Consider the following 10,303-nt stretch of genomic DNA (forward strand, 5'->3'; position numbering starts at 1 on the left):
TTAACTGCTGCACGTTGCTGGAGCTCTTGTTGGCCAAGAGTGTCCCTGAATGGAAGGGAATAGAAAATGCTTCCCGCCCCTCCCCCCCGATCAGATTCCCTCCCTGCCTACTGCGTATGCCCAGCGCCAGTCCCCGTGCCCCCCGCCCCTGCTCTGGGAAGGGGTCCTGGTGTCGGGGAAGCAGTAGCTGCTGTCATTTCTCTCTCCTGCTAGCTGCCCCTGGAGTTTGCCGGTGGTGTCCCTGCTGCGGTTCCTTTCCCCAGATCACGTCACCGCCTCTGCCCCAAGCTCCCGGACTGGACCAGCGGGGAAGCCTGTGAGCTTCCCCCACAACGCCTGTCAACCTGTACGCCTGTCTCCAGCTGGGGATGCCGCTTCTCCCCTTCCAGGAGCACTAAGCTTGACATCCTTTCCTCCTGTCTCCTCTCGTTAGGAGCTGGCCAAACGGCAGCTGGGGCCCATCACCACTGAAATCCAGGCAGCCGGGGAGTTCTATTACGCAGAGGATTACCACCAGCAGTACCTGCACAAGAGCCCCAAGGGATACTGCGGCCAAAAGGGGACCGGCGTGACCTGTCCCATCCGCCCCGCAGCTGAACAAGAGTCATGAAGGGAGTATGGCTGGGAGCCATGGTGATCAACACCCACGAGCAGTTGCCATGGGAACGGAAGCAGCCTAGTACCTCATTTTAAGCGCCCCTCGGGAGCGCAGGTGGCTTTTCTTTTCCCAGCCACCTCTGGACCCAGCTGGACGGCCTGATTCACAGACGTGACGGGTTCTGCACCGGGGAAACTGCCCCTTGAGTCCCCTCCTGCCCTGCGTTTCTGGATGGTTACCATAGCGCTGGGGATGTCCAAGGGTCTGAGCCCCGGCGAGGCCCCAAGGTTCAGAGATCACCCCTCGGTCCTGATCGCTATGCGGTTGCCTCCAGGCTGAGATGGGGGGTCTTGCCCTGGTCCCGTTGGCCCTGATTGAAGAGGAAGCCTCCTGGAGCTAATCCTGCACAACCACCAGCCTTCTGGCTCCTCGTCCTGATCTGCTCACACCTATGCCCCCCCCCTTCCCTCCAGAGCATCCTCTGGGGTCGCTTCGATTCACTGGGAGGCTGGAGCATAGGAGAGGGGGGTAACTCGCTTGCTAACCGCCTGGAGAATTTCCTTGCCACGGCCATTACAGCATCTGTCACACATGGACCAGCAGGACTGGCCACGGGACAGGGCAACCTCGGCACCACAATGTGAGGCAAGGCCAAGAGTTTTTGCTGCTGGATTTGGGAGGGTCTGGACAGACTGGGGATGCAGGGACCTCGGGGCAGGCAGCAAACACTCTGCTCTGTCTACCTGGCTTTGCTAGACCCCCCTGGGAAAGCTGCAACCCGCCCCTGTGGCCAGCTGGAGCCTCACCCCTCACGTTTGGTGGAGAAGGAGCTGGGCCATCGCTGAAAGTGGTTGAGGCCTCCCCATGGAGAGAGCGGGGACCTATTAACTTGCCGCCGTTAGACTCCAGGCCAAGAAGCCCCCTCTCCTGGGGCTTAGCCCTGGCCTCTAGCCTACCCCTCCCACATCACCCTTGACAATGATACCAAAGCACCAAGTCTCCCAGCTCCACTGGTCTCCTGGATCCCCAGTGGCCTGGAGAATGAGACTCCCCAAGCAATGGACACAGGTGCTGGCCGGGTTAGCAACCAGCAGCCCTGCCCATCCCATGAGCAGCAGGGTTTGTTAATGTGCCCCGGGGGCAGCCGTGAATGGGGAGAGCTTGTAATGGACTCTGCCCCAGGGGACTGGGAAAGCAGTCACTGAATCCCTTTGGTGCCTGGTTCGACCTCCTCCCGATCTGAACCCTACCAGGGGAGGAGAGACATCTCGTGGGCTGCTGTCTGCTCGCCTGTCCTTTACTCTCTGCTCTCCCACTGCCTGGGGAGCGATGCTAGCCTAGGGCTGTTCCCGCGCTCCCTGCTGGGGCTGCCCTAACTCATATGGTCCTGGGGGTCCCACCCCTCCGTCGGGATTCCCAGCCAGTGGCACACCCCCCAGCCACTTATTTCACCGACGGTTCCCCAGGAACCTGCAGTTCCCCCACCCCCGCATGTCAATTGCTTCCTCAGGGCCTGCTGGTGCCCTCTGAAGAGTTTGCTCCTTGCCCCTCACTGCAGCGATTGCCAGCCTGGCCTTGCCCTCTAGCTGGACGGGAGATCAACTTCTTCCCTACGTCTGCCTGGCCCTGCGTCCTCCCTGAAGCCCCTGCCGGTCTTTCTCACCCAGCCAGCTCCGTCTGACAGGCTGCCCTGCCCCTGAGCTCCCATCACATGCTACCCTGCCCATGCCCAAACCCACCACCCGGAAGGCAGATAACTAGGCACAGATGGGGCTGAGCCCAGCTCCCCTTAAAGGGCCAGCCCCCCTCTCTCCCGCCCTGACAGCAGCAGCCACCACCCAGTCTGCACCAGCAAAGAGACCCTGTGCTCGGCGCCAGGGTTGCCTACTGCCAGCTGGGGAGCGGGCGTCGAACTCCCCTGGGCAGAGAGGTGGCGTTTAAATTGACGCTCACCCGGGTGGGGCCGGCCGTGTTCCTAATTGGCCCTGTGCCATTTTGATCCTCTGCAATGATCCAGCGTCTCTTGGGCTGCGCTGAATAAATGAAGGGATCGATTTATTGACGGCAGGGGCTCGTGTTGTGTCTGGGCTGATGAATGTGTTGGTGTCTCTGCGCTGATGCAGCTCCTAGCCTGGGTTGGGGATTGATGGGGGTGTGGGGGGCGGGGCGTGATGTTACAGGGGCTCGGGGTAAAAGGGCTAGTGTACAGCAGGCTCCAGCAGCCAAAGGTGCTGGCTTGCTCACCGCTCCCGTGCCTGGTGGTGCAGTTACAAGACGTTGTCCATTCAGCGCACGCATGTAAAGTGCCCATGGCTTTCATGCTTGGGTAGAGAAAGGGGGAGTTAACTGGGCGGCAGATGTAACGAATCCTTGATAGCTCTTGATCTCTGCACCCCTTCGCCACTAGCAATTTCCCGTTAGGTTCCTCCTGCCCTGAGAGCACAGACTCCTGCCTCTAGCGCCAGAGGTGAATCCCCATTAGCAGTATAGATCTATGACACGCCCGGTGGGAAGTTCTCATTCCGTCCAGCAGAGGGCAATAGTGCCCAGTACAGTCCGTGCACCGTGACGGCTCCCCTGCGGCGCTTTCTTTCAGCAGCGAGGAGCTGTGATTCTTGGCCGGGAGGCCGAACTGGTGTGTGGGAGGAGGAAAAGAGCCATAAACCCGACCACCCACCGAAGCTCCCTCGAAAGTCTGGCGGAGCCTGTCTGCCCTGAGTCTCCGTGGAAGTTACCTTGGCCGGGGCCCAGCAAAAGGGGACTCCCCCTGCCTCATGTTTCATCCCAGGGGGACACTTAAAGCACCGCTGCAATATAGCTGCCACTCGCCGTAAAGCCCCGCTCTCCAGGAGAATGGGGGACCCATAGGGCCAACCCCCTCCCCAAAACTAGGACAGAGGCCGGCCTCTTTCCTCAGCACCTCAGTGTTGATCTCCTCCTCTTTGCCTGCCCCATATCTTCCTCTCTGCCTGAGGCCAGCTTTTCAGGCCCTGTCTGTGAGCAGGCAGCAGAAATCCCAAGGTCACGTCCGCACAGGAGTGTCATATGGCTCCGGTCTCACGTGCAAAGGCCGCTAATGGGGATAGGGGTTGGGGAGAGAAGTAGGGGTGGGGATGGATTATTTGGAGGGGGAGGAATCTGGCCACGGCTGGTTTTAAAATAGAGCCTGTCCTTCTTGAATCGGGGCAAGTGATTGAACCGTTCATTGCCCTGGAATTCGCCTTGTTCATTTGGGCTCCGGCGTGGGCTCCCCCATGGCGGTGATGTGGGCACACTGCCAGCAGGTGGTGCTGTTACACTGGTCACTCCACTCAATGCAGCCACGGCTAGCAAGTCACGCAAGTCCCCCCCTTAGAATAAGCCGGCCCTCCTAAGCATTTGTAGGCGATGGGATTTATTGGAGTGCTTTAAAAATAAAACACGGGTGTTTTCGGAGCTCTCGCCCTGCCCGTGAATCAGGCTGTGGAGGGGGCAAAATGGCTAAGAGGCAGGGGCTTTCAATAGAGGCCTCTTAATTGAATTCCGATAAGCAGGGGAGTGGGTCTTGCTTTGATTTGGGGTGGGGGTGGGAGATTGGCTGGCTCAGAATTCATCTTCATTAAAGCCTGCCGTGTGCCTGGCTTCGACCGGGAAGGTGCCCCGCCCCTGGAATCCTTGAGCAGCGGGCCCGAGAATCCAGGCCTAAGTTTTATGTGTGCCATAAAAATGATATTGACTCACTTTGGTCTGCCATGTGTCTGGAGGGAGGGGTTTCCCTCCTCCATCTATAACCGGCTTTAATACCGGGGACAATCTCAGCCAGATTTCTGTGCCCATCTACACTACTTTCTGTTTCTAAAAGCTCTCTTGGGCCCCCCCGAGCTCTTCATGCTTCTGTTCTGTAGATTGGGAGGACAGGTAGTTCCATCCCTGTAGCCTCCAAAGGGTTAATCAGGTTATTTATCTTTCAGCAGGTGCAGCTAGTCCCCGTGGAGTAGACGCTCAGGGTGTGTGGGCTGGCTCGCATCAGTGCTGGGGCATGTCCCAGCTGTGGCTGTGACTCACAGGGTAGGTCACCAATGCAGGGAGTTGGGTGGGTTTCAGCCTGGCTTCCCCCCCGCCAGTGGTGGTCCTCTCGAAAGCCTCCTGCACAACGGAGCGTTTCTGTTGCACAAGGGTCTCTGGGTACCAAGGGCAGGGTTGGAGCAGGTCAGCAGGGAGGTGTGTTGGCTGTGCCGGAGGACGGAAGCTTGACAGCACTCGGCTGTGCCCTTTCCCTACCTTTAGCACCACAGAATAATACCTAGCTCTTCTAGAGCGGCTCTCAAAGTATTTGGCAGATGGGGAAACTGAGGCATGGGGAGGGAAGTGACTTGCCTACGCTTAGCCAGCAGCAGAGCTAGGAACAGAACCTAGGTCTCCTGAGTGCCAATCCAGTGCGTTATCCACTAGCCAGGGGTTCTCAACCTTTTTGTTTCTGAGCCCCCCCCCCCCCCCATGCTATAAAAACTCCATGGCCCACCTGTGCCACAGTAACTGGTTTCCTGCATATAAAAGCCAGAGCTGGCATGAGTGGGTACCAAGCCAGACAAGTGCCTGGGCCCCGCAAAGCTAAGTTCTCAGGACTCCGCTTCAGCCCTGGGTGGCAGGGCTCGGGGGGCTGGGCTACAGCCCCATGTGGTGGGCTTCAGCTAGTCACCTAAGAGGATAAGAGCCTACTACAGTGAGCAGCTAGTAGAGTGTCTCCCTCAGCTCCAGCACTAGAGGCATAAGCCGTCAGAGATAAAGATCCCAGACTCTGTTCCTGCCCAGGGAGCCATGGGGGTGGGGGGATATTGCCCTTAGAGATGGGAAAGCCCCTGGGAGGGTGTTTCCCAGGACTTTAGTTTATCTGTCTGATGAGGACCATTGTCGCATTTAACCAGTGAACTAAACTCCACCTCCACTGAAGTCAGCGAACTTACAGCAGGGGTGAACTTGGCCCGTGGGTCTCTCTGTCCGTGCCCTGCTGACCTCTGCTCCCTGCTTTCATGTCCTTGGGGCTGAGCCCACGCTCCTCCCCGCCCTCCCCCCAGCTGTCCGGCACGTGCGAACGCAGTGCCATTCGAGCCTGTGTTATGAGTCCCGGCCAGCTCCCTTGGGGCCACTGCCTGCCTCTTGGAACAGGTGGGAGCGTTGGCGGCGCCAAGGATTGCTGCTGCCTGACCCACCCCTCCAGGCCTCGTGGGAGCAGGGAATGGGTGGCCATCGGCTCATCTGATATCCAGCAGCACCTGCCCCATGTGCCACAGTGTCCCTGAGCCCAGGAGGTGGGACGTGGTGCTCACACTGCCCGGGGCCTGGGGCCTTGCCCTGCACTTGCTGGAGGTCAGCTTTGCTGCCCTAGCCCCAGGGCCGGTGCAAGGATATTTTGCACCCTAGGCAAAACTTCCACCTTGCGCCCCCTCCCCCCAGAGCATCGCTTATTATAAACTGTCAAAAATGAATACTGCATAAGGTGGCGTTGTTCATTAGAATTCATCCAAGGGGGTCAGAGGAGATGATCACAATGGTACCTTCTGGCCTGGGGGAACCTATGAGCAAGGAGGAGGCTGAGAATGCCCCCAGCTCGCAGGGTCTCTAAATGTTCCTAGGCTCTAAGTACTTCGCCCTCCGGGGGGGCAAGGAGGGCAGAGCCGGGCTCTCCCAGGGAGCGGGTGAGGATCTCCCTGGGGATCAGGGCCGGCTCCCCGCATTGGTGTTTGGAAACGGCACCTGTGCCAGCCCTATCCCCTCCGTCGCTCTGCGGGGTTGAGTTTCACTTTCCCTTGCCCCAGGAGGCGGCTGGGCCCAGCCCCAGCTGCAGCGCATTGGAGGGCGAAGCTCACCTGAACTCAGGACCGCATCCTACCTCCCCCAATGGCTCCGTCCCTCGGCCGCATTGGTCGCCGCGCCTGGCCGGCTGCCTCCTCCTTGCTCCGCCGCAGGCTCCCACTGACTGTCCTGCACGGCGCCCCTTGCTGTGGGGGCGGGCTTGTTATGGAGGCCTCACTCCCCGCCCTGCCCCGCTCAGCTGATTCCCGTGACACCGGACACCGCTTTTTGGCACCCCTAAATCTTGGCGCTGTAGGCAGCCGCCTAGTTCGCCTAGTGGTTACACCGGCCCTGCCTAGCCCCCTTGCCTCTCCCCTCCCTGCCCCGGCCCGATTGTCACCTCTGGGTGCTGAAGGGCCCAGCAGATAGTCCCTGCCGTCAGTGCAATCAAAGGCAGCTCTAGATTTCCTCCCTCATCCCCACCTGCAGTTGCTCAATTCCTGCTGTGAAGCTTGTTAGCTGGGCCTTGAGGCCCTGGCCTCTCCACGTTACGCGCCCTGCTCTGGGCCAGGCCTGGTAAATCAGCCGGGCCTCCCCAGCCACCCCCCCACACACATACACACACTTGCTTAGCCCCCTGCCTGCTGACTGCCCCTTATGGCTGGATCTCAAAGCACTTACAAAGGAAGCGAAGGACTGTCTCATCCCCACTTGCCAGGAAACCAAAGCACGCAGCCAGGAGGGGACTGGCCCGCGGTCGCACCATGAGTTGGTGGTAGAGCAGACTCCAGGCCTCCTGTGCTCTGGCCACTGACCGACGCTTCTGCAGTGCCGATGTCTGTGAGAGGGGCGTGATGGCATCAGAAACAGCGAGACTGTGTAGCCCCCGGTCCTGAACCCTTGGGGGAAATGGAGTTTGGGCGTGTAGTGGAGCAGAGCAGGGTGGGTGTCTGGTAGGAGGCCAGTGACTAGTGAGACAGTCCCTAATCACGAAACCCCCTTTTCCCTGGCCTCTCCTCTCCCCTCCCCCATAGTGAGGGGGGATTTGATAGCAGCCTTCAACTACCTGAAGGGGGGTTCCAAAGAGGATGGATCTAGACCAGGGGTCGACACTTTCAGAAGTGGTGTGCCGAGTCTTCATTTATTCACTCTGATTTAAGGTTTTGTGTGCCAGTCATACATTTTAACATTTTTTAGGTCTCTTTCTATAAGTCTATAATAGATAACTAAGCTATTGTTGTATGTAAAGTAAATACGTTTTTTAAAATGTTTAAAAAGCTTCATTTAAAATTAAATTAAAAGGCAGAGCCCCCCCCTCAGACCGGTGGCCAGGATCCAGGCAGTGTGAGTGCCACTGAAAATCAGCTCGCATGCCGCCTTTGGCACGCGTGCCATAAGTTGCCTACCCCTGATCTAGACTGTTGTCAGTGGTGGCAGATGACAGAACAAGGAGGAATGGTCTCAAGTTGCAGTGGGGGAGGTTTAGGTTGGATATTAGGAAAAGCTTTTTCACTAGGAGGGTGGTGAAGCACTGGAATGGGTTCCCTAGGGAGGTGGTGGAATCTCCTTCCTTAGAGGTTTTTAAGGTCAGGCTTGACAAAGCCCTGGCTGGGATGATTTAGTTGGGGATTGGTCCTGCTTTGAGCAGGGGGTTGGACTAGATGATCTCCTGAGGTCTCTTCCAACCCTGATAGTCTTTGATTCTATGATACGCCAATTGTACCAACCCCCCCGCCCCAGCCCCATTCTACAGGCCATCCGAACGCCCAGCTGGGTGAGTGCGCCTGGCCCCTGTTACCCTAAACAGCTGAACACCTCCAAGCCTTTACTGTATTCATCACCCCAGGCCTCCTGCGTTGTACCCTAGCCTTTGGGCCACCCTTGCTTTATGGCTGACGGGCACAGATGTCTGGCACCAGGCAGTTCCTTTCAGAATCCGTAAAGGGTCATTTCAAAAAGACTCCACGGTTGCCTTGGCTTCCGAATTTGTCCTTGCCCCATTGGCAACAGCCGATGGTTCTCTCTCCTCTTGTGTCTCTGCACCAGCCACCAGTTCAGAACAATTGCTGACGGGTGTCCTTTAAATGGAAGAAGAAAAGAGCACATGCCCGCCCCAGGAAAACAGCCTGTCAATTGAGGTTAGAAGCTCAAACGCCCCGTGCTGGTTGGAAACTCCAGGTGATTCACAACAGGAAATGTGTGTGTGTGAGAGAGACAGGTGCACGAGAGATGGGAGGAGGGTGAGTCAGAGCCTGCGGCCAGGAGGGGCGATGGGAAGATCTGCTGGCATGTAGCTCTCTCAAGGGGTGGGTAGAGCACCTGGGCTGTTTTACTGCGTGTAGGGAGGGGCCCCACTGATCTGGCTCCAAACTTTCCCCTGAGGGCAGCTGAGCAACTAGCAGTGGGTGGCTGCTTAGAGAGACAGTGTAGCCTAGTGGAAGGGGTCCAAGCCGGCGAGTCAGGAGGTCTGGGGTCTGTTCTCTGACCTTGGAAAAAGTCACCTCCTCCTTCTGTCTGGTCCATAGATTCAAAGACTAAGGGACCAGCCAGTCTTTTCTGGCACAGCTAACCCTTGCCTGGATTGTAAAAGGAGAATTCATCACAACCCGCGAGTGGTGACCTACCCACACTGTTAGATGTACACCTTATTTCACCCTCTGCCTGTCTTGTTGGTGGCATGTGAGCTCCTTGGGCAGGGAGTCCTGTGGCACCTTTAAGACTAACAGAAGTATTGGGAGCATAAGCTTTCGTGGGTAAGAACCTCATTTCTTGCATCTGAAGAAGTGAGGTTCTTACCCACGAACGCTTATGCTCCCAATACTTCTGTTAGTCTTAAAGGTGCCACAGGACCCTCTGTTGCTTTTTACAGATTCAGACTAACACGGCTACCCCTCTGATACTTGGGGCAGGGAGTGTGTGTCTGTACAGCACCTAGTGCAATGGGTTGGAAGCTCTGGGTGTTGCCAAATAACTGAGGGAGGCTCCAGTGAGCCCAGCATTGGGACTGAGTCTGGAGCTGTGGGGTGCTTCGATTCAGGGTGTGGTCGTGTCTGTCCCGGGAACGCCTCAGGAAGTTGACGGACCCAGCCCAGCCAGCTGCATGGGAGGTGGAGATGGAGCTAGTATTTGACCCTGGTTTACAGGGAAGCTCCCTAGAAAACTGGCTGTCCATCCTCCCTCCACAGCTGTATTGTTTGATCGTAGCCCTCCAGGATGGCAAGGCAGCTGCGGCTGGCTCCTTGACCTGGCCTCTCTTCCCACACCCGGACGTTCCCAGGGGCCAAGTGACCCAGGCACTGTGTTTCTGGAGGAATGGCCCCCCCGCCACGTCAGCCCTGGCTCTTTTGCGGGCGGGGGGAACTCTTTGACATGGTGACCATATTCTAGCCATCGAAGGCACCTCCGGAGCTGCCTCAGGCCGGGCGAGTTGAGGCAGGCGTTGGGGCTGCAGGGAGACCCGGGGCTGCCGCTCGTGCTGCAGCCAGAATTTCATGGTTTAAACTCTTGCTTTAATCTGAGTCTGCAACGGGAACTCCGATCCCTTTGGGGGGCTGGGGGCGTGGGGGGGGGGTTCTGTTTAAACCCCTGGAGGAAGATGATAGACCAATCGCAACGGCCAGGCCTGGCACACGCGGCTCGATCTCTGCCAACGCGGCTGGGTCCTTCTGAGTCGCAGGCCTCCCGGCGCAGCTCGACCAGCGTGCAGCAGGCACTGCTGGGCCAGTCCCGGGCGTGCCCGTTGGGCTGAGCACCACAGGCCCCCTGCTTTCTAGTGTCAGGCTCTCCGAGTCCTCGGCCAATGCCCCTTGACCCCGCTTGGGGAAGTGGGCGTGAAGGCCGGGCCTGTTCAGCACACGCTGTCCCTGGGCGGTGTGTCTGTCTCTCATGCCTCTCTTGCTGCAGCTGGCGTTGAACATTGGGGCTTGGGGGGGG

At 58.1% G+C, this 10,303-nt stretch overlaps 1 protein-coding gene across 1 annotated transcript in view; it reads left to right on the forward strand.

Moving 5' to 3' along the window:
- LOC128827894 (mitochondrial peptide methionine sulfoxide reductase-like) overlaps window positions 1–2,665 on the forward strand; it is a 41,938-nt gene extending 39,273 nt beyond the window's left edge. The window contains exon 6 of the mRNA XM_054012109.1: window positions 434–2,665. Coding sequence (XP_053868084.1) covers window positions 434–610 — 177 coding nt within the window. The 3' untranslated portion in view covers window positions 611–2,665. The remainder of the gene's footprint in view (window positions 1–433) is intronic.
- The last annotated feature ends 7,638 nt before the right edge of the window (window positions 2,666–10,303 follow it).

Source organism: Malaclemys terrapin, chromosome 22 (genome assembly GCF_027887155.1).
Source record: "Malaclemys terrapin pileata isolate rMalTer1 chromosome 22, rMalTer1.hap1, whole genome shotgun sequence".
NCBI lineage: Eukaryota > Metazoa > Chordata > Testudines > Emydidae > Malaclemys > Malaclemys terrapin.